The 24,111-nt window shown below is 41.5% G+C and overlaps 3 protein-coding genes across 5 annotated transcripts in view; 2 read left to right on the forward strand and 1 right to left on the reverse strand.

Moving 5' to 3' along the window:
• The first annotated feature begins 1,224 nt into the window (after window positions 1-1,224).
• Window positions 1,225-12,505, forward strand: LOC145446582 (organic anion transporter 3-like). 2 transcript variants are annotated; one of them, XM_080324933.1, is made up of 16 exons: window positions 1,225-1,386; window positions 4,326-4,533; window positions 4,596-4,709; window positions 4,776-4,908; window positions 5,475-5,578; window positions 7,215-7,369; window positions 7,429-7,553; window positions 8,234-8,338; window positions 8,400-8,486; window positions 8,980-9,083; window positions 9,142-9,224; window positions 9,331-9,498; window positions 11,077-11,185; window positions 11,556-11,631; window positions 11,875-12,041; window positions 12,103-12,505. In XM_080324933.1, the coding sequence occupies exons 2-16, from the start codon at window positions 4,388-4,390 to the stop codon at window positions 12,191-12,193; spliced, it is 1,767 nt and encodes a 588-aa protein (XP_080181059.1). In that variant the 5' UTR covers window positions 1,225-1,386; window positions 4,326-4,387; the 3' UTR covers window positions 12,194-12,505. The 2 variants fall into 2 exon arrangements, with proteins under 2 accessions (XP_080181059.1, XP_080181058.1); XM_080324932.1 differs by lacking the exon at window positions 1,225-1,386 and having other exon boundaries at window positions 4,196-4,533.
• Window positions 12,506-19,088: 6,583 nt separating this feature from the next.
• On the forward strand, window positions 19,089-23,989 carry LOC145445837 (ADP-ribosylation factor-like protein 15). The gene is made up of 5 exons (XM_080323982.1): window positions 19,089-19,281; window positions 19,428-19,572; window positions 19,642-19,701; window positions 22,444-22,652; window positions 23,652-23,989. Exons 1-5 carry the CDS (start codon window positions 19,228-19,230, stop codon window positions 23,832-23,834), a joined length of 651 nt encoding a protein of 216 aa, XP_080180108.1. The 5' UTR covers window positions 19,089-19,227; the 3' UTR covers window positions 23,835-23,989.
• The window catches only part of LOC145445838 (NADH dehydrogenase [ubiquinone] iron-sulfur protein 4, mitochondrial-like), a 38,989-nt gene continuing 38,805 nt past the window's right edge, over window positions 23,928-24,111 (reverse strand). For both annotated transcript variants that reach the window (XM_080323985.1, XM_080323983.1), the window contains one exon: window positions 23,928-24,085. In XM_080323985.1, coding sequence (XP_080180111.1) covers window positions 23,982-24,085 — 104 coding nt within the window. In that variant the 3' untranslated portion in view covers window positions 23,928-23,981. The remainder of the gene's footprint in view (window positions 24,086-24,111) is intronic.

The raw sequence follows: 24,111 nt of genomic DNA on the forward strand, positions 1-24,111 counted from the left end.
GTCGAAAAGATACAAAAGTGTCTTTAATGTGACGGATAACACGCATTATGTTCATTGTGGTTGGCATAAAAGGCACGTATTTGAACATTGACAATGTACATTCTGTTGTGACGTCATAATGAGAGATACTCGAATACTCGACTCGAAGCGTAATGCGTGATTCAGGATCGAAGCACTCTGGTACTCGATTTTGCCCAGTCCCAGTTATAACCAAGTCGCAAGATTACGATTCACAAGACAAATATACTTTTATACTATTGACTCGAGTCAAATCGAGTCATTTTCAACTCACCACCGGGTTAAATCCGAATCCAAGTCATGGAGTAAAGGGTCGAGTCTATTCAACTCTAGTCCGAGTCCAAGTAATAGTGTTCACTGTTTATTATCGAGTTCAAATCAAGATCAACTTTCTTTGTCGGAAACTCTTGGATGATATCGGGCACTTTAGGCCGAGGTGGATGTTTGAGTAAAGGATCGCTACTGATGCGTGTCGTTCGACATCCTCCTATCTGTTCGTTACTTTGCATTGTGTCTTATCGCCTTGTACATTGTGTGTAGCTTGTTCAGATGAAAATTATAACCCAATGTATTGCGTCATTGCGTCATCGAAGGCCCCGAGTCAAGTTGAATCAACGAAAAGTTGCTACTCGAGTCGAGTCATTACAATGCGACCCTGTTATATTCCCCATGACACTGGGTGATAGGCCTGTTTCTGAGACTATACTAAAAGTCATTCAACTGCACCAACGGTGACATTTTCCGTACCTAGCTCTCAAGGTACGAGGAAGGGGATAATTTAATAACGTGTGTCATCACAGGTATATGAGTTTCGTACGGTACTAAATACTATGATATAGCATCGGTGGCTGTCACTCTAAAACCGCGTCAGTGACCAGCAGAATCCATTCCACTGCTGGGGTCCTAAGCCAGGGAAATAGACGAGATTGCGGCAGGAAGGCGTCCGCGTCCGTCGTAAAACAAAGCTGGTGACTGTTCCGCTCCAGCAACTCCAATACTCGGGAAAAATCCGAATGACGAATGATATGATGATTGGTCTTGCTCTGAAACACACCTTTTTATCCGATAATTGTCATTCGTCGTCTGTGAATCGCAACGGGTGTGTCGTGGGCGGATTTCTCCCCGAATGTACTAATTTACTGGCTTTCTGTTCATGTTGTTACCAATTTTTGCATGCTGCGATAGCTAAATATGGCCGGAATTCATGAATATTCGTGAGACAAGGAATAGTGTAACCTTTGGTCACTGTCCAGGAAATAACCCGACACAAATGTCTGAAGCGAGATCTGAAGGAGTCTCGATTGTTGTGTTTACGCAACTAATTAATGCGGTAAAACGATCGTCCGGATTGAGTCTCATTGAGAAAAGGTGAAATTGTTTGCGCTACAAATAGTAGCATATACGAGATATCATATAGCATATACTCGTGATTTAGCATGAGCAATTTCCAATTCACCCACAATTTCGTTCGACTGAAGTAGCCTACGTGGCTAATATTGTCGATGCTTCAATAAGCTTTCAAACATCATACCGTCGCCAGTCCAATGCCAGGAATAGCCTGCGTTACAGAGAACCGATTGATGAGAAGCGTTGAGTTGAGATACGCATTCTACACAATATGGCCTGGCCATATAGAATGCGGTGCTCGGTGTACTGTACACTGTACAGTGTGCAATGTACTGTGTACTGTAGACGTACAGTACACTGTGCATTAGGGTTGTTCAAAAATAACTTTTTTTCGCATTCCGGGGATTCACTGATTAAAATGTTAGGTTCCCGAAAGAAACGCTGCACACCAAATTTGGCTCAATTTCAACAAACCGCAGGCAGAGACAATTGAAACTTTTAAATTTGTTGAATTTTTTTTTCAAATTCCACTGTTAACCCCATTAAATTGTTACGTTGCCTAAAATAACGATGAATGACAATTTTTGCTCACTTCCAGCCGGTTGAAGCTAAGTTCTTGCAGTTGAAACTTTTGGATTTGCAAAAATAGCATTGAATGGTGGGTAATCCCAGAATTATTGATGAAAAACTCAAATCACTTCGCTTCTACCGGTTGGAATTGCCTCAAAATTTTTTTGCATCGTTTTTGTAGGCAACGTAACAATTTCATGAGGTCGACGGCAAAATTTGAAAATGTTTTTGAAATTTTTGAAAATAAATCAAAAAATGTCAATTGGCTCTGCTGCGGTTTGTACTGGTTGGAATTGAGTCAAATTTGGTGTGTAGCGTTTTTTAGGCAACCTAACAATCTAATCAGTGAATATCTGGAATCATAATCTAGTTATTCTAGATTCTAGAACAGGGGTTCTCAACCTGGGGGGCGCGCCCTCCTTGGGGGGCGCGGGAGGCTCTCAGGGGGGCGCGAGAAATTGACAAAGTCTGTATGAATTCTGACTAAACATGTGTTTCGCACCCATTCTGAGAAGACGATTGTTGATGAAACTTATTTCGTATTGAAGAAAGCTCGCCTAATTCAAACTCCAGCAGCCGCGCTCAACGGAGTATAGGCTGATTTCAACTTCATTTCAGCAAATTTTTTATATTCTTTGAAGATTTGGAGCAATTCCCACTTGCAAGTCATTCATTACTTCGTAGCTTTGGTAGTAGCCTGAAGCTCGGTGCGGCGGGTAGCTGTTGTTAATTGCTGACGAACTGCACTGCCTAAGACAGACTAAGATGCAATATAGGTTACCCGGTTTCACCCTCAATTAGGCTACCCTAAATCAACACAATTCAATTCAATTCCGAAACTGATCCAATTTACCATGGCAGGACAGAACGACGACGTGCTCTCTGTAGTCACTGCCAGCATTAGGATTAGTCTCAGTGCAACCCACCTTGAAATAAATTGATCTCCTGTTCAATGTTTTTTGCTATTTTCAAACAAGTTCGGGAAAATTTGTCAGAAATGTTAAATAATCAACAACTGGAATGCGGATTCAAACTTGGCGTAAGATATACCATATGTATAATATTAGATCAGGGATGGCCAACCTGCGGTCGTATAAGGGAATTCGTGCGTCCGTCGACACCCAATTCAATTAGTATGTGCTGGCGGCCGTCGACATGCAAATTGAAATTACGAATTCATTCCCGTATTTTTGAGAGATTTTAATTAATCTTGAAATTTTCTTCGCGCTCCGCGCAATTCAACATTACTTCATTATTCGATTTTAATATAGCAGTGCCCTTCTCAATCTGAGCTGGAATCGTGTGCTTTTCACGAAAGAAATTTGTTTATGGTACATTTGGGCGATTTCAATATATTTCCACTATTTCCACTACCGATACAATCGGCAATCCTGATTAGGGGTCAAGAAATAACAGCATGCAACAAAGTGACTAATAACAATAGGCCCACCCGAAGATGCATTATCATTTATAACTTGCCCCAAATTTTCGAAAGCACTCCCTCCATAAACTCTACCGGTGAATCTGATCACATATGGGCTGAGAAAGGATAAATATTTAATAGTAATATGTGATACTGCTATAGCTACTAAAAATTACGGAATGCATTCGTGAATCTCAAAAATTTTCGTGCTCCGCGCGACAATATGCAATTCCAGTAACTATTCATAACATTACCACTCGCGATTTCGGTGCGTACAATAGGCCGTTGTGAAAAGTAGAATAGTCCGGAGTTCACCGGGAATGGATATGGACAGATTTACATAGGTATTTTGCGTCCAGTTAGTTCATTACAGGTATGCCCTGGAATGTGGTCTTAGGCTACATAAGTAATCAAAATGCGGCCGTGATTAGCAAAAAGGTTGCCTAACTCTGTATTAGATGATGTGATCTTTTTGAAATGACGATAAATGCAGGGGGGTGTCATGGGGGGCGTAAATTTTTTGACCATCGCCAAGGGGGGCGCATGACCCAAAAGGTTGAGAACCGCTGTTCTAGAACATCTGTCGATTGTATGCCAGCGTCGCAACCTCATGCATCATACCCAGGACTCGATAAATTAATTCCATGCAATGCCATATAGGACACCAAAGCAAGCAAGCTTGTATCGTAACCTCTGTACCACAGTTACCTTCACTCGATCGCGCAAATATAGCGATTCGATTAATTCATGACAATGATTCGCCAGTTTGTTGACCCCGCAAATGTAAAACAATCAAACGTGATGGGTGCAGGGATATCGAGGTAAGCAAACGACTGCTATGCGCGTGTGTGATCGTGTTTTCTTTGTTTAGTACAAGCAATCGGTGATCTCTCATGTTTCTTCAAGCCATCGGTTCGTACCGTGTGTATTTGCTAATTTCAACGGGGATATGACATCGATTTGACAGGTCTCTGGGCATATAGTTAATATCTTCAGAAAAGTCGAATCGGATATAGAAGGACCTCCAAGATGATTGACTTTGAGTACTTATTGTCGAGGATTGGGTACTTTGGGAAGTTTCAAATTCTCGTTCTTGGCATGATATTCTATTCCGGAATCCCATCTGGTTTGAATTCTATTGGTCCGGTTTTTCAGTCGTACAGCCCGCCGTACAGGTTAGTTTAGTAATAAATTGAATACCAGTAAAGCAGGAAAGTATAAATTTCGACCATTACAGATGCAAGGTGCCTCCCTTCGATAACAACGCAACATATAGCGAGGTCAATGATTCGCAAATTTTAACCTACATGATTCCGATTGACGAGGAAGGCTACTACGATAATTGCTCAAGGTAGGTTTAGAGAAGTGCCCGTGGAATTGATATTTTAGGTTATCAACGGTATATTCGTACTTATAGGTACATTTATGAACCGAGTGCTTGCGATAATGGGTCATATGCTTGTGTGGCGACAGTGACGAATGCAACAGAAGAGTGTATAGATGGATATGTTTATGACCGTTCCTTGTTCACGGAAACCGTCGTCACAGAAGTAAGCCGTAACACGATTTGACGTGAACTGAACTTAATTCAATTTCCAAGTTTTCCCGAATTCAGACATTCTAATTCTAGTCTAATTTGAAGAAGAAAAAAACTGTGTAACTATAATTTTATTTCTAATCTAATTTAAAAAAAAACTGTATATAGCTCCACTTCTAAGTCTAGACAAATTTGAAAAATTGTGTATCTACAGTTTTAATTACAGTATGATTTGGAAAAATCTGCGTAGTTGTAATTCCAATTCTAATCCAATTTGGAGAAAAATCTGCGTATCTATAAATCTAATTCTAGTCTAATTTGAAAGAAGCCGAGTAACTCTAATTCTTATCTAATTTGGAAAAAGGTGTATAGCTATAATTTTAAGTCTAGACTCATTTGAAATTTGAAAAAACTATAAAAAACTCTAATTCGAATTCTAATCTAATTTGGAAAAGGTGAAAATGTTTCTACTTCTACAACTTTGTTACCATCTATATACACTTGCTCCTCAAGCCTCCAACTACTTATTCTTAATGCTGGGGTTCATATAACCTCGCTCATACGTATCCAATATTTCAGTTAGATCTCGTTTGCGACAAAGTACTGTACAGCTACATTGCAACCTCCCTGTACATGGTTGGTTTGTTCATCGGTTCTATACTATTTGGATATATCGCAGACAGGTATGATGGATTGAAAATATATTTTCCATAATTAGTGATCTTATAAGTCTGGCGACGTGTTTGTCTGTTGACCGCGTGAAGGGTATTGACGGCCGATTTCACAAAGATTGCGGAGAAGATATAAAATGATGGTAAATCGACAGACCACCATCACTGGCATCAGGTCACTATAATATCTTGCAATAGGCAGAGGTGGTCAGTCATGAATAACTTCTTGTAAGATTTTAGACTGTACTTCCACTTCTACTTAAAAGGATTTTGAATTTTTGATGTTGAAAAGCAAAATGCAGTTTGGGGATCAGTTTGAATCACGTTTACGAGTGAAAAAGCATGAGACCACTCGATCAAATCTAGTTTTCGACACTACTCACTTGATTACTTTTCCGGCATTTGATTTTATGCTTCCGCTTGAAGTATTTTTTACATATTTTGGAAATTGCTACTTCCACTTGTAATTTAGAAAAAATTTGCGACATTACTTTCAATTGAGTAGTAAACCAGACTACTTTCACCACCTCTGGAAGTCACCGGCTTCATCTACCCTAGACAGCACTACCGTTACTTGTATCCTGCTCAGGACCGAAACAGCTCTTCGTCAGCCCCCCAAAACGTTGATCTTGATCCCCCAATAGGGTGATAAACCTAATTTCCTGGGGGGAGGGACATCGCCTCCCAGCGATTTATACGTTTTACCTACTACTTATCAGCGAGATAAGAATATTATAATTCACGATTGAATCGGTCAATACGATTGCGAATTTCATATATATTGCTATTAATTTTCATCCTCTCTCCGCTCACGTAATCAGATTTACCGGTAGAGCTGAGTGAGCTGTTTTGAAAAAATGTAGCCCCCCCCCCCGTACATAATGATTAAACATATGCGGGCGGACCCGTTGGTAAAATGGATTCGTTACATGATGTTATTTCGTGACCTCCTGTCTGCTACGTCATAAGATATTGAAATCGCCCAAACGCAGCCTACTAAAACTAAAAGACGCACACGAATTCAAATTGATGTTTCTTCACTGGCAATTTTCACTGCGGGATGACATTTGTCTTACGGGGTTCAGATTGCCATTCGGCGCCAACACTTAGGCGCCTTTGGACAATTCAACGTATATGTATATCGAAGTTTTCGGTCAGCATACGGACAGTGCTTTTCGGCCAAGGCTTTCTTGCTGCCGATCGTTCTGGCAAACTTATGGGAGTCGCATGTTACCTTATGGTCTAAAACTTCCTCTATGTCTTGGTGTTTCGTGGCGCGGTAATGACCGACGCCGAAATATCCATTTCTAAAAATCATGCGTCTTTTTTCTTGGGTCAAGGGTGCACAATAATTAAGATATTTGGCAACACTGAATCGCGGCAAGCGCCAAAGTTTTTGGAAAAGTTGCATAGATTTTCAAAAAAGAATAATCTAACACTCATGTTAATTTAGGAAACATTTTGCCCCCCCCCCGAGCTCGCCCTCCCCCCAATTGGGGGGTTTGTGGTGCGGCAGTTACGGTCCTGATCCAACTCAACTAGCTACAGCACATTTTCTTCTTTTCTACGCTAACATCATTGACAAATTCTCATACCTAGACCACCTAATACTCGATACGTATAGTTTCATAGTTCGATCTTCCTTCAGGTATGGACGGCAGTTGACACTCATCGTCTCATCTCTAGGCTGCGCTGTAGGGATGGTCGGCGCCGGCCTGTCAAATGTGTATTGGCTCTACGCGTTGTTCAGGCTGATAATTGCGTTCTTCGGATATGGATTGACCATTTCTTGCTTCGTCACTGGTAATGATCAGATTCGAAAGATGTTTTGCTCGAATGTCATTTCCACGCTTTTTCTATAGTCATGGAGGTGGTGGGACCCAAGTGGCGGGCATTGTCTGGGGTTGGTTATCAAGCAGCCTTTGCAATAGGATACATGACCCTTTCTGGTATCGCGTATGGCTTGAGAGATTGGCGAAACATGCAGGTATTTACTTGGGAGATATATATAGTTATTTGAGTAACGATGCATAACATGCGGCCTTAGAACCCCGTTGCCCTCCCGAAATGATAGAACCTGGCCTTTCATTTTCATTGACATAATCGTAGGCTTTTTTTATACCTTTATTCGCTCGAGACACACAATGTACCATGTGATGTAATGCGACAATATACCGATAATGTCACTGCTGCGAAGTTCCGTAGTGTATCTGTTTACTAACGAAAGATGCTTTCGCCTGCTCTCCCCGTTTGGCGATTCCGGCATTGTGGCGTAATATATATTGATTAGTGCATAGTGTCCTATATGGTGTCGACACAAGCAAATCTCACGGTTCAGTGAAATTGATACACGTCACAATTTCCATTTGGCTACAGGCAATTTGACGGTCATTTTTGACCGGCTTGCCGAGCAATAAATTTGGTAAAATGGGTATCAATCGAAAGCTGACTCTGCACTGATTAGGAAAATATAAATTTTATTCCGCTCGTGGCCCTGGAACCCCCACAATCAGCCTCCAATTTTTCATTGTTATGAAATGCAGTAATCCGTTCAATCTTACTGTGTCCACGCCATATGGGACACTATATGGTGGTACGGTGGTTTATTAGCATCTAGGATACGTCACACTTGCCTTACCCCATAGTTTGTATCGTAAACTATTTCAGTGGGCGATGATTTTATTGTCTTTACCATTCGGATTGTTCTTATTCTTCATCCCGGAATCTCCAAGATGGCTTTTCAGCGTGAACAGAGACGAGCGCGGTCGCAAGGTGGGAACGTTGTATTACGAAGGCAGCAGCTTTATTCGAATAACATCTTCGATGATTGCAGATTACAGAGAGGATGGCGCGCTTTAACGGCGCGGTTTTGACGGACGATGACTGGAAAGAAGCTGCCAGAATCGGCGCGGAGCGATCTGTACGTTATCTGTCTGTCGTAAAAATCGAAATTGCTATTCACGAATTAGACACCTCTGATATAGGATGCTAGGCCCAGTTCTTCCTTAAAACTGAAAGGTGTGAAGTGGAAGTAGTCTAAAATAATAACCAGTTGATCAAATAGAGCAAGTCTAGTCAAACCCTGCTTGAGTACTTCGAAAGCGTAGAAGTACTACTTTGCTAAGCACCTCTTGCTATTATCAATAAACTAAAATCACAGGTGATCAGTGTCGAAATGCTCTTACTTTTTCGAAGAACTCTACTAGGCTTTGCCCTATGCACAACTTACTGGAATGGTAATCTTTTTAAGCTTTCTCCAATTCCAAGTGAACAGTTTCAGTCGAAAGTACATACTTTTTGCAATTTGGATTTTGAAATGTGGAAAGTAGATTTTGGGATAAGTTTGTATCACTTTTTCGTGTGTTCGCGCATCCATCTATAGCGGCACAACTCATCGGCGAGATGTATTTCAGGAGGAAATGAATAAGGAAAAAGAAGATCTTGACCAATATTCTTTCAAGGACCTGTTTAGGAAGCCCGGCATTCGCAGAACGATGCTAATTGTGATATTTTGCTGGTAAAAGTTGGTCTTTCATGTTCTGCGACGGTGGTGGTGTCAAAATTGTTTTCGTCAGGTTCACGAATAGTATGGTATATTACGGGCTCACTCTGAACGTGGGAGAACTCAGCGGAAACATTTTTATTAACAACGTGATCGGTAAGTTGAATCGAAAACGAAATTTGGATCTAAAATCGCTGATTTGAATCGCAGCCTACATAATCGACAATAATACCTATCATTTATCATGTAACGTTTACACTAGGTGGCGTGATGGAGTTGATCAGTTACGTAATATGCATTCTAATATTGGATGTAGTCGGGCGGAGGTTCCTACATTCAGGCATGATGTTGTTTTGTGGATTAACCCTTACAATCCATGCCATCATAAAGGAGTATGCGGTGGATGACGCTGGTATTGTCATCGATCCGGGTATGTACATTTCCTTATGTGCTTGTAATATGATGATGCAATGTGACTTCACAGTGGATTGACATTGACAATTGAAAATATAGGGTGATTATAGCTCCTTTGACGAAATATGCTTCCAACCCCTGTCATATATAGGCTACGGACCAAAAATATATTAACCAGGTCTACATCGTCATGCGGCATTTTTACGGTCGGCGGTCATCATCGTCAGAACATTCATCCCGTACCAATGATCTATACCAGGGGCGGCCAACCTTTTCAGCCAAAGGGCCACATTTGATCGACAAAATATTGCGCGGGCCACTAGCCGCGCCAAGCGCGAAAATTTTTCGAAGTTCATAGGTCAATAAGTTTGTCACTTCACTATATTGCGGGCCTGCTGTATACCGCTGGGCTCAGTTCGCAAGGAATAGACTATTCGGCGCCTGGACATATCGATATCGAAAGCTTCGACCAACATGCGTCAATCATTTTGTGCCTAGGTTTCATATAGTCGACGGTCTTTCTGCGAGTCGCATATGTTGAACGACACTTTGTCTCGTAATCGCGAATATAGTTAGACTCAATCTGATACATTAGGCGTTCTTTAATTTTCCCAGAGGGGTAATAATATCAAAAGCAGGAAATCAAATGACAACATGTTGCGCGAAGCGTGCATAAAATTTTTACTTCTAATAAATCTATCGCAAAGTATTCTGCTTTATTATAGTGTACGAAGATCTACCAAAATGTGACTGGCTCATGGATCTGCCAATGCGCCGAAACTGATATTTTAGTCATCACATCTCAAGTGTTGCGGCCAGACTAATCAAATTTTTGGTTGGCCTTGCAAGTTCACAATCTGTTCAATCCATTTTTGATAAAGTTACTAATTTCGGAAATTACCTCGCGGGCCACTCAAAACCTTCTCGCGGGCCACATGTGGCCCGCGGGCCACGGGTTGGCCGGCCCTGATCTATACCTACGTTCTAGAGAGCATTCATTTTCACCTGCACCATCGAGATGCTTCGACGACGGAGTTGCGATAGTCTGCTCCCCCGTTTTTTTTCTTCTCCATGCTATCCGTGATTGCTGAGCGCCTAGTAGGATAGCCGCGGACACCAATTTTGGAGTCTTTGGTATGACCCGGCCGGGGATCGAACCCACGACCTACCTCGAGAAGCCGGACGCATAACCATTACACTATCTCGCTCTATAGCTGTTGAACCGACTATTTCGCGGGTTCCAACCTTCCCATATCGTATACGTCGGCTATAATGGGTGGTAATCGTCCGTAGGCTCATACAACATGTCTTTTTGAAAATTATTTAAACAAATACGGCATAACTAACTATACAACTTAAAAAAACACAATTTTGTGTCTTTTAAACAACCATTTGTTTCAAATGCAACCCTAGATATATGTGATCTGCGAAATTGGGTTTTTTGAATCAGTTTACAAAATAATTCGTTCATATGACATATGTAAAACTATAGCATACAACTTGCGTTCCAAGTGGATTCCTTGCAACATGTGTAATTTTGTACCCTTCATTTTTGCATTACCAAGTAAAGTAGAATATGTATTGTCAATTTCAGAGCTTTCGAGAGTAGCCAACGCATTCGCATTTCTCGCCAAAATAGGCGTTTCGGGCTCTTTTGCTGTCATTTACACGTTCACATCAGAACTTTTCCCCACTGTTGTAAGGTAAGCGATCTTGAAGACGTTGCGGAAACCAAAATCTAATTCTTTAGGTTAATACACTTGCATTGATGTTTTATATACGCATTTCCTGGTCAGAGCACGTAAACTATTTGAAGATTGGTGATTGTTTGTCCGATTGATATCATCTCCCGCTATATTCTATATGACTTACCAACGATAGCGGTATCAGTCATTCATTTGAGCGCACGGAATTTTTATAGAGAAAAGAAGTCTAAAATCGTTAAAACTTACCAACCAACCACAGTATAAAGACTTCGCAGTCACATCGAAAACGGTGGTTGAAATTCACCGAGAGAAATTATAGCCCTAATACGACCCAACGTCATATGCGATAAAACATATTCAATTTCAGGTCTAATTCGATTGGCATCGGGTCCGCTGGTGCCAGAATCGGTGGAATATTCGCCCCTCTTATGCTGGCAACACAGGTCAGATACTCGGATAACATAACCGTGTATAGAATACGAATTATTTAGTTTATGTCGACCTTGTCGATCTACTGTTGTTGACGTTGGCTAATATAGCCTTGGTTTGTAGCAGCCATTCGCGAATTCTAATTTCAAGCTCTACACGCCCAGCCTACAACATTGGTGGTTACGGTTACGTTTATTACTGCGTGAATTATGTGAAAAGGCGACAGCTCGGAATCAAAATATTTGTTTTTGTAATAGGTAAAAGTTTCTTGGATGGGCAACATAATATTCGCCATTTTCGCAATGTTTGGTGCAGTTGCAAGTATGTTCTTGCCCGAAACTACAGGTATCGACACTATCGACAGTCTCGACGCTGCCGAACTATTTTACGCCGGCAAAGACTTCAATTCACTCGACTCAAATGAGTATGTTGTATTAGTTACATTTATACAGTCCACCACAATCAAAATCTTTTCCTGACTTCAGGTACTCAGATGCGGGGTCCGATTATAAGGAAAAGTTCGCGTACGAAAATAAAAGTGCCGAAGTACATTCCAATACGAGCACTCATCTTTAGCATATGTTACTGTTAGCAAAAATTGGACACTGCACAGCTATGTTTGAATGGTTTCATTTGGTACCGAACAGAATCATCATTTCCTACAACCTTTGCATGCAATATCGCAAGAATCTCTATGCAATTTAACGATTCGTCATTCGGCTTCATGGTACATCTTTGCAATATTTTGCTCTGCAATTTCGAAGCGTAGAGCTATTTTGTTGATGTATATGGAATCTATTATCTCCGCCCTGCCTTATATAAACAGTCACTCATACATGTTTTTATCGTTGTGATTTCCAATTGCAAATACATCCTCTATTCAAGAAACGTTGTTTTAGTCCGCAAAAGGAAGAACAGTTCTTACAAGAATATGTCTGAATATTGCGCGATTTAGTACTGGGGCAGTCGATTTGTGTTCGCTGGTAGTATTGAGGTTACAGCATAGGTCTCAAACTCAAATGTGCTCGCGGGCCAATTTCCTAGTTTGATGATGCCGCGGGCCGAAGCTTCACGAGTATTCAATGTATTTTCAAGTATGCCTTATCTGGCGGGACCTTGTAGACTGCTGGCATTCCACAGTCTACAGCAGTGATTCCCAACCGCGGCCCCCAGCTAGCCTTCTTGCGGCCCCCACAAAAATATTGAGAAATCGATTTATGAAAAAAAATTATATTTATAAAATACTCTTGCTTGGCTTGGAGTCTGGAGTTTTCAATTAGGATTGCAGGAAATTGAGGGGAGCGAGCTTTAAGGGGGCCCTAAAGTATTTAGTGAATTAGCATAAATTATAGAGTATTTTATGAAATTTTATGCAACCTTTTCAAAAATCTTTCGCGCTGCGCGCGATTTCAGGTTTCCAAGTACCTTAATTATTGGGTACATTTCCACCAAGATAAAATACGCAAGATTTATAGAAGTGGGCATATCGGCGTTGGCAATTACCGCGCCACGACGCACGAATACATATAAAGTATTAGGCCATGTAACATGCGACTCCAAGAAGTGTGCCAGAACGATCGGCAGCGAGAAAACCTTGGCCGAAAAGGACTGCCCTTACGCTGACCGAAAACTTCGTTATGTATATACAAAATACATATAGGTATAATTGACCATAGGCGCCTAAATGACTGACGCCGAATGTTCCTGTCTTGGCAATCTGAACCTCACGAGACAAATAGGCTACCATCCCGCAGGGAAGAATTATATGCCAGTGAAGAACTACCAATTTGAAATCGTGTGCATCTTTTAGTTTAGTACGTTTGGGCGATTCTATATATTTTGATATAGCAGACTGGAGGTCACGAAATAATCAAATAACATCATCTAACGAAGTCGTACCAACGGGTCCGCCCGTCCGAATATGTTTAATTATTATTTACGGGCCCTACAGTTTCCAAGACACCTCACTCAGCTCTACCGGTAAATCTGATTACGTGAGCAGAGAGGACAAGTAATTGATAGCAATATATATGCAATTCCCGATCTTATTGAGCTTTTTTATTTTGAATTATCGAAAATTTTCGCGCTCCACGCTGGCTCACTAAACGGGGATCCTGATTTCGTGGCAGAAGCGAACGACGGGACGGGGAGTCGGTTTATCACCCAATGGGAGCTCAAGACCTAAGTGTTTTGGGGGGCCTGACGAAGTGCTGTTTCGTTCCTGCCAACGGGTATACGCCCGAAGATGTTTAATTATTATTGAGCGGTCTTACCTTTTCAAACACAACTCACTCGGCTCAACCGGTCAATCTGATTACGCGAGCAGAGAGAGGATAAAAATTGATACTAATATATATGCAATTCCCGATTATATTGACCGATTTAATCATTAATTATAGATATTTCTCGCGCTTCGCGCGATTAGTCGAGAGAAGCTGCCTAAAACGGACACCCGATTTAGATGATAAATAGCGGTAAACAGCCACCTAGCCTAAGGGGGTTTGGGGGGCTTCGAAGTTCGGTTTATCACCCCATGGTGGGCCCAGAGCAACGTTTTGGGGAGCCTGACGAAGTGCTGTTATGGCCCTGGGTATTGATAACTAATTTATGGATAGATGTGCAACAAGTGACTCACGATTGAATACGCCGAGATGCGCACTGCTTAGCCGGCAAAAAGCAGCATAATTGGTAGTCCTATAGCTCGCGACCCAAGCGTCCGAATAATTTGATATGTCGGTGTTTATCGAAAGCAATTGTCGCACTGATTCCAAAAATACGAATTGAAATCTCGCCAGGGCAATAAAACTACTCCGAAATAGCCAGCAAAGGTTGATTGTTCTGAACAGCGGGAGCGCGGCAACACAATCGCCAATGGCGTCAAGCGAATGATCGGAACAATGCCAATTTTCATATTTTGGTGACTATTTTGGGTTACTTTCATTGCCCTGGTATTCGTGCGGCCCCGACCGTACTCCGAAATTCTAAATTTGGCCCTGCCACCGAAAAAGGTTGGGAACCGCTGGTCTACAGTACTGTCGTAATATTCACGCCTGTCGCGTTACAATTTTGAAGCTAGCGGATAGCAGATAAATAACAACATAAAATTATTGTGTCATAGTAAAGAATTGCCCTATCGCCTAACAATTCATTGGTGTTACAGCTGTCGAACATACTACTTTGTTAATCCCCACATTTAATTGGCGATAATAACATGGATAGAGATCCAAGATGCAGTGTTGGGATGACTCGAGTCACTTTTTCGTATGACTTGACTTGACTCGAGTCACTTTGCTTAAATGACTTGACTTGACTTGACTCGGCGTATCAGAAATGTAGATTGACTCGTGACTCGGAGCAAAATTCACGAGTCAATTTCAAGTCATCAAGTAATCGGTGTCGATAAAAATCACTGTATCTTACAGATGTTCGGATTGTTCGCGCAACGCTGGTGTAACCCGTGAGAGCGACCAATCATTCAATGATCGTGCGATTTACTGAGCCTCCATTGTTCTCTCACAAATATATTGATCGTAAACGAAGTGATCGAAGCTGACAGCATACGTTGTCGTAAACTATAGTATATTAAGTAATTTAATGGCAAAATGTCTATATCTGTTCTGTGTTCTTAACTTAACCAAACCTCTTGTTTAATTGAAATTGAATTCGCAAATAGTTTATATAGTCCTCAACCATTGGCGCAGGCTCGAATTGTATCATATTAATTTGCAAAAGGGTAATGTATTGCATCTTGTCAATTCGTTTCTCTATTCTCTATTTTGGCTGGTAACCATAAACTGAGGCTGTGCAATTACTTACGTAGTTTATTAGTTCTAAATATATGTGAGCGATACAGCACCTTACTTGCGTGTATATTCAACTCTATATTCGTTCATCAGTTCAAAATCAATGACCACTCAATCTGTATTTCAGACAGCTAGCAAAATACAATGACGTAATCACGCCTCATACCTCGAAAAGGCAATTTGACTTGAATTGTGACTTGACTCGTGACTTGACTTGACTTGACTCGACTTGACTCGAGTCACCCCCGAAAATCGACTGACTTGACTTGACTCGAGTCAAAATGTGCAATGACTCGAATTGACTCGTGACTCGAAGGTAGTGACTTGATCCCAACACTGCCAAGATGTAACTAACTATATATCAGGGAGGCAACATAATGCCAATGGTTGTCATACCGACTTGCTTATAGATAACGAAATTCGCTACGCTACGCAACGCTGGCTGTGACCTTCTTATATATTAGTATTCATCATGACAGTTTGATAGTTCGTTGCGTCCATGGCTTTACCAACCCACGGCGTTCCAAGTCACAAGTCTTTCTCTATAATTTTAACGTTGTAACCGACTCAACTCAAGTCATTTTCATTCATATACCCCAAGGTCAGTCCGAGTACAAGTGATTCTACGGAAGATCGCGGATAAGTTGAGATCACAATTGTCAGTCACAAATCATCAACGGGTTATGTTTTATCATCATGAACAGGTAATGTGACATAATAGCTTGTCTGCCATACCACGGTAGCCTTTGAAAGTGCTGCAATATTGAAGTTTGACGAGTAGGTGGGAAGCGAGTGGCGCAGTTGGTTAAGCGCCAGCGTCACGACACCAATGGTAGTGGTTACTATGTGCCGGAGGTTCTATGTGCTCCTCATCGCCGACCTCACTGCTAAGCAGTGACTTGAAAAGCCCAGCTATACAGTGAGCCGAGCTATACTTCGGTAGCAAACGAAACGATGATCAACTGATGAAGCGTGCCTGAGAGAGTGCAAGAAGAATGAAAAGTACAGCAAAGAAACGATGATAAAGCGAGCGAGCCAGAGACTGCGTGAGAGAGTGGAAGAACGTCAAAGACCCGAAAAAATGCAATACATTGTACTGTCCGTGAAATTGTAATGTCGTGGAGCACAAAGCCTTAACCTGGCTAAAAGCACCACCGTTGTGTTCTATAATAATAATAATGGCGAGTAGTTTAAGGTTTTTGAGCAGTTTCGGAGTGAATTTCAAGCTCTCAAATCTAAAAAAATATATGTGGCGGTTAAATAATGTCCAATACTTGAAAATTCAGAATGCCGACGCGGGCCGCACAAAATGGCCTCGAGGGCCGCGTGTTTGAGACCTCTGGGTTACAGTATGCAAAACGACTGGCAACCCAAATTAATCACCGCCAAATAACACGGATAGCAGTTAGCAGTTGCCCGCTGCTGGGGTCGCCTACAACGTAACATTATGGACATTGGACACGAGCGGTAGCCTACCACTGTTATGTTCGTGCATTTTACGTTGGTATCGTTTGTTTCTTATTTGTATAGGATTAGTAATTACCGCAAATCATAATTACCTCGTGTGTCGTGCTTCGTATTTATACCCTAGCTGTGTTCTGTTGTCTACGGGTTTTTTGTTTATCTGTACTCTGGATCGTGTCGCTGCCTTGAAGTTATTCTGCTGATAATATACTGATTTCGTGTTGCAACCTCGTCGTAACATAACATAACATAACATGGTTGGGTTATATTTTTATGAGTCGTATGAGTTTTGTTCAAACAAGATCAAGAACATAACAACCACTACGAAAGAGCTTATACCTCGTTCAATTAACTGCATTCAGTGCGTTGTTTTTGATCTACGTTAATACAGAGGCTCCGCCGCTAATAGAATTATGGCATCGATTATCCAAGCAGTAAGTAAGTTTCAATATGGACGATACATTGCAATCTTACTTATGCAATATATAGGCTATATTTCGAAACGATGATATTGGTTAGAGCGGATCCGATCTTCTGAATCCATAGTTTCAGGACAAGAAGAGTTGAGGGTGAAAAACAGGAGTAGAATATATGAGACCTGTAGCCTGTAGTTATTTTTGACCGGCTTGCCGAGCATTAAATTTGGTAAAACGGGCATCAGTCGGAAGCTGACTCTGCACTGATTACGAAAATATAAATTTTATTCCGCTCGTGGCCCTGGAACTCCCACAATCAGCCTCGAATTTTTCATCGTTATGGAGATTGGCATTGAGACACACAATGCTGTCTGGCGAAACGAGAGAGTAGCTCAAGAGAAAAAGAGTTAGACAGCATTGTTGCGTCCCAATGCCAATCTCTACTATGATAAAATTATAGATAACTAACCTACGGATAGATACGCAACAACCGTCGTCACGCTTGCTTGCCCGGAGGAAATTACTGCTCAGCAATCTGAACCCAACATAATTGCTAATCCCATAGCTGACGACTCGCGTGCATAAATTCAACACAGTTGATCTTATTTGAAAGCTACTGTCGCACTGATTCCGAAAATATACATTAAAATCTAATCAGGGCAATGGAACCCCATTGAAATACACCTCAAAGTTTGAAAATCGGCATTGTTCTGAACAATCGCAACCACACAAGGGCCATTGTTATGGTCATTGTGCTGCGTCGCTGCGATTGTTGTTTTAGCACATCACCTTTGAAACTTTCTTGGCTAAAGACATGAAATACATGTTCCGCTTTTAGAAGGGGTATAATTATATTGCACTTTCAATTCCCAGTATCAATATACTTTGAGCTCTAATTAATATCAGTTCTTTTGTCGGGATAACATACATGTTGAAGTATAAAATCAAGTGTAGTAATGCCTGTAATTTCCGGAAATAAAACTACACAATATAGCATTTTACGGTCCACCATATTTTTTATTACCGTTTACTAATCGCGCAAAGTGTTTACACCGTATCCTATACAACTTCTCCGTATTGCTCTTCGACCAAACTACGGGCCTTATAATATGGGGGACGGCGCCATACCATGATATTTTCTAAAACGTACTGTTCGAGGAAACAGAGGATTAGTATCGCATTTCCATTTCAATACTATCATTTTCATCCCATGATGCGGACGAAGGCTTATGCTGTCGAAAACTGGATGCCTTCTGGTATGCATCAATATGAATCGAGCTCGGCGCCTTTCGCATAGTTGAATTTGCAGCTTTTGACAATCCATGTGAACGAATTAGGATAGTTTTCACAACTACTTACTTACTTGAGTACATTTAAAATCCGTCAATTCTACTTCAAGTAGTTTTAGGTTGCTTATGGAAGAAGTACTTCTACTCGTACTTGAGTAGATTTTTTTCGTCGGTACTTCTACTTCTACTTGAGTAGCTTTCTTGACTACTTTGACCACCTCTGGTAATAGCATTCTCGGTAATGTCCATCTCGGTAATAGCATTCTCGGTAAAAGTATGGAACCTGACCGTGACCATTCATATCATCAGTGTTTTCGGTTTTCTATTATTGTTATTATTGCTGTTGGCTAGTATTTAGGTTGGATGAAAATAAAGTTGTACAGTGTACATTGTATATTGCCTTTGTTTTGATCAGATGGAAATATAATCTGACAATAAAAAGTCTCTCTCTATCTCTCTCTCTCTCTCTCACTGACGTACCACCGTTTGTCTACCGAAAGCTTAAATACAGACAGTCGCTAGATGGTACAAGAGGGATTGAGTAAGTAGTTATTGGAGTTTGAAGTGAACAAGTTGTGAATTTCTGGTTTGTTGATTTTCGGACGCCTGATGTGATCTACTTTCTGCATTATAATATCATGTCTGACTTGCCAGGAATTTGCTGCGGCCTGTGTCGAATAGGATGTTTCCAGGTGAGCAATTGTATGCAATTCATTTGCAATGCCAATTACGGTACTTCATTTCGATGAAATCGTGTCTCTCAGTCTCTATAAATAACACTGGTATAGCTGTTTCGTTTCTTAGCGCTTTTTCCTTATTCATTACTTGTACTAAATAGGCGTACCAAGCTTGCTGCTGCATAAAAGAAGCTCCTCCAAATCCCACCTACAACATTATTTGCCTCGGCATTTCGAATGCTGGCAAAACAACATTACTGACCATATTGAAATTCGAGAATCCGGATGCAGTTGTGCCAACGATTGGTAAGATAATCAGCAGGTCAACTGTTCATCATTTTGTGAACGGTAATTCTGTTCATCCACGCATTGCAGGTTTCAGTGTACAAGACATCTTGCTACCAAATGCTACATTGAAAGTAAAGGAACTCGGGGGTATGTCTACTGTTTGTAATTTGCCTTCACATATGATGAGAGAGAGAAGAGATGCGAAATATGGGATGTAGCATTTTTGGCACTTCTTCGTTATTACCCACACATCGAAAAAATGATCACAATGACACCAATAAATGTTTCCCCATGAACATGTGAAAATTTATAAACGTCAAAATATTTTCTTTGCGTTGGGCTGGGGTAGACAGATATTAGGGATTGGGGAGGGGGATATTACGATATCCTAAGATTAGGGTTGGGATATTTTAGGGGGGTTAGGGTTAGGTTAGGATATTCTAAGATTAGGTTGGGTTAGGGTCAAGGTTGGGGTTAGGATATCCTAAGATTAGGGTTGGGGGATATTAGGGTGGTTTAGGGTCAAGGTTGAGGTCAGGATATCCTAAGATTAGGGTTGGGAGATATTAGGGTGGGTTAGGGTATCCTAAGATTAGGCTGGGTTAGGATATTCTAAGATTAGGGATGGGGGTGAGGAATACAATACTCCCTACCCATACCTTGACCATAATTCACTTCTCCCTGGCCCTAATATTGCCTTCCCCAATCTTACGATAGGCCCAACCCTAAACTTAGGATATCCTAACCCCAACCTTGACCCTAACCCAACCTAATCTTAGGATATCCTAACCCCCCTAATATCTTCCAACCCTAATCTTAGGATATCCTAACAACCCCTTCCTTGGGTTGTTCCCGAGTGTAATATCCCCAACCCTAATCTTAGGATATCCTAACCCTAACCCACCCTAATAACCCCTTCCTAACCCTGATATATCTCCCGAGCGTAACATCCCCAACCCTAATCTTAGGATATCCTAACCCCAATCTTGACCCTAACCCACCCTAATACCCCCTTCTCCAACCCTAATATCTCCCACCCGACCCTAATATTCCCTCAGCCCCAATCCCAGCGCGAAAAACAATTCATTTTGACGTTTATAAATTTTCACATGTTCATGGGAAACATTTATTGTTTTCATGGTGATCACTTCTGGATGTGTGGGGAATAACGAAGAAGTGCCGCATTTTTCTCGATCTAAAAAAAGCGTTTGACTGCATAGATCATAAAATTCTGATCTCGAAATTGGCACGTTACGGACTTCGGGGCCCACAACTTGAAAAGTTACCTCACTGGACGCCAACAAATGGTTGCGATCTCAAACACCTTGTCCTCTCCTCACCTGGTGACCTGTGGTGTACCCCAAGGCTCAGTACTTGGACCGGTCCTCTTCACCTTATATGTCGACGACATTTTTGAAATCTCCTCATTGAACTCCACACTGTTCGCTGATGATACTCACCTCCTCTCTTCCGCATCTTCGACGGCAGAGCTGGATGCCCTGACTAGTGACCAAATGCCCAAAGTCCATGAGTGGACAGCCCAGAACAACCTTTGCATAAACGCCTCGAAATCCCAATTGCTGACGGTAAATTCAAAAAATAACCTAACCGTTATTATCGCTAGTCAGCCCGTTTCCAACACAGATAATGCCAAATATCTCGGGGGTTTTACTGGACTCGAACATGTCCTGGAAGAGTCATATTCAGTCATTAGAAACTAAATTATCACCGAAGTGTGGCCTGTTCTACAGCCTTAGGCCCTTGATGCCAACATGGGTTCTTCTGATATTCGTTAAATCCTTAATCAAATCGAAGTTACATTATGGCATCCTCTGTTGGGGGGCTGCCAGTAAAACTGCACTCAAGCCACTACAAAAACTACAGCATAAAGTACTCCGAATCATAGCTAGGGCCCCAAAGGGGCCTGGCTGCCCATCCAACAAGTCGCTGCTGAAGAGATTCGGCGTCCTAAACATAGAGAATATGCAGAAACTAGAAATCGCCAAGTTTATGCATCAGTTCCACTGCGGTCGTTGCCCCGAATATTTCAATGACTTCTTTACCTCGGAATCGAAAGCGCACAAGTACAACACACGCACGTCCACGTCGTCCAAATATCATATGATCGACCGAAAAGATCATCGCTCTATCATATATGCCGGACCTGATGTGTGTGTGGAACAGTATCCCGCCGGCCATCCGACAGTCGACGAGCATGTCCACATTCAAGTCGAAATACAAGCAATTACTACTAAATAAATACAGTCCATCCTCAAGATTACCGGACCACGACTGACTTATCGATCTCGCTTCCCATGACATGCCGCCCTATTTCTTGTCGCTGTATTGAACTGATAAAATTGCTAATAAACCAATGATGATGATGAATGAATGAATGATGCAAGTAATTTCAAATTGTTCATGATTGCCATCGATTACTGCAACCGGCTATCACTATGTCATCCATATTGTGATATATATTTGAAGCACTTTCCCTGACATTTTATAATGGAAAGCGACAGTTGAGCATGCTACACCTAACATGCTGGCATCATAGCCTAAAATGGGTCTGGTGTAGCCTACCTTGTTACATGTCAAATTTACGGCGTTTCATGAGATCATGAACTTTGTTTCCAAAAACATGATGATAACGTGGAAACACCAAAAATTCTGACTTGTTCACAGGGAACACTGATTTGTGATGGTCGTAGAGAACGCTTCGCAATGGGGATAAAGCATACTAGACCCGAGTTCATAACCTCGAAACTAACCCTCGCGCTGAAATCACCCACAACTCAATCCTAGTTAGCCTATAACCCACATGCTCAATGCTCATATGTCCACAGACCATTTGAGGCACGCACTCTGATTCTCACTACACATTTCAAGGGGCTGCACCTGTGCGACAGTATTGGAGCCGTTACTATTCTGATGTGCACGGCGCTATTTTTGTCGTCGACTGTTCATGTACGGAGGAGGAAATGAAGGAAACGAGAGAAGAATTGCACAAAGCCCTCCGAGATCCTCACTTATCGTCGGTACCTTGGTTGATACTGTGCAACAAGCAGGATGTAGACGGCACGGTGACTGAAGACCGGGTATGTGTTATAACTTGGAGTTATGTCATCCTGGTTTTGCAATGAAGCATTAGCAGGTATCAGCATTGTGTGACTAAGAACTCGTCAATAGTCAAGTACAAAAAGGAATTTGCAATACATGTTAAAAATTATTTAATGGAAGTAGGAAATGTGAGGTGTGAAAAATTCTTGTGACGCAGCTTGTCAAAAAGTAGATTTGGTTGATGGTTTTCATCAGCGTTGTAATGACTCGACTCGAGTCACGATTTTTTGGTGTCTCGACTTCATTTTTTCAATGCGGAAAGTGTCTTGACTCGAGTCAATTTTTGTATTGACTCGACTTGTCTCGAGTCATTGTGCGTGACTCGAACCAAGTCAAATGACTCAGGAGTAGGATGGCCAAGACAGTCAGTTTATTGTAGCTTCAAAGAATAGTAAAGTTACCACATTATTGGTATTTCCTCTATCAGTCCTGATACTTGTAAAATAGGGCCAGACACTGTTGAAGGCTGAGAAAGAATACTATATTATGAATGCGAACCATTCTATATCACTCGAGCAGAGTTGAAAAAAGTGGGTTGAACCGTATTGAACTGAAAACTGAACAGTGAACTTGAACTCGGGTCAAAACACAGTGACTTGTTGGTGAACTGAAAACGACTCGATGAAAAACTTCAAGAGTTGGATTGATTTGTAACTCGGAACCTTGTGACTCATCACAAAAATATTTTCTAGTTTTCAAGATCCAAAATGTGATAAAAAATTTGCCCGACAACCTACTAGTAGTCCAAACTAATCTGAGTAATTCGAAAATGTAGTACTTCGTTAGAATGTCGTAGTGCAGCCTGCAGATAGCAGTGGCTTATTGTAGACAGGCACAGGGGGCACTGAAACATGGAGGGCTCAAGCAATGAATGGGTTAAGAAATCCTGGTATCGAAGTTCCTTAGTAAAATTTTGCACAACGAACACTACCCCTAGTCCACGCTTCTGTCTAATGTTACCCTTTAATATTTTGCAGGCATTTGAGGAGTTGAGCCTAGCCGACGTTACCCGTGAACATCAAGACCTTCGTTTAAGATCATCTTCGAAGTCAGACAGAGATAGCCTGCATGTCGTCATGGAGGAGTTCGCAAGCAAACTCGACAAACTGTACAGCCCGCACACGCAAGATGAGGCAACCCAACCGATGACATCAATCTGACAAGATTTGTTCTGCTATCTTCATTAATTCAACTGCTTCATATGCTGAGTAGGCCCTTTGCTATTTCTCATTTTACATTGGTGCACATTCCAATTCACTGTGCTAGTTTTTATATCACGCAAAAACAATAATACACATATATTACAATCATTTCATCGCTCGTCTCGTTCGCTTGTCCCATGAAAAGTTCGCCGCGTATGACTTTGGCTTCATTCTCTTAGTGATAGGCTCTTCCACGTCATACGACCATCCTACCAGAATCCGAGGTTAAGCGTTT

This window comes from Botryllus schlosseri, chromosome 9, assembly GCF_051294905.1.
Source record: "Botryllus schlosseri isolate E-star chromosome 9, Bs_hap1, whole genome shotgun sequence".
NCBI classification, from domain to species: domain Eukaryota; kingdom Metazoa; phylum Chordata; class Ascidiacea; order Stolidobranchia; family Styelidae; genus Botryllus; species Botryllus schlosseri.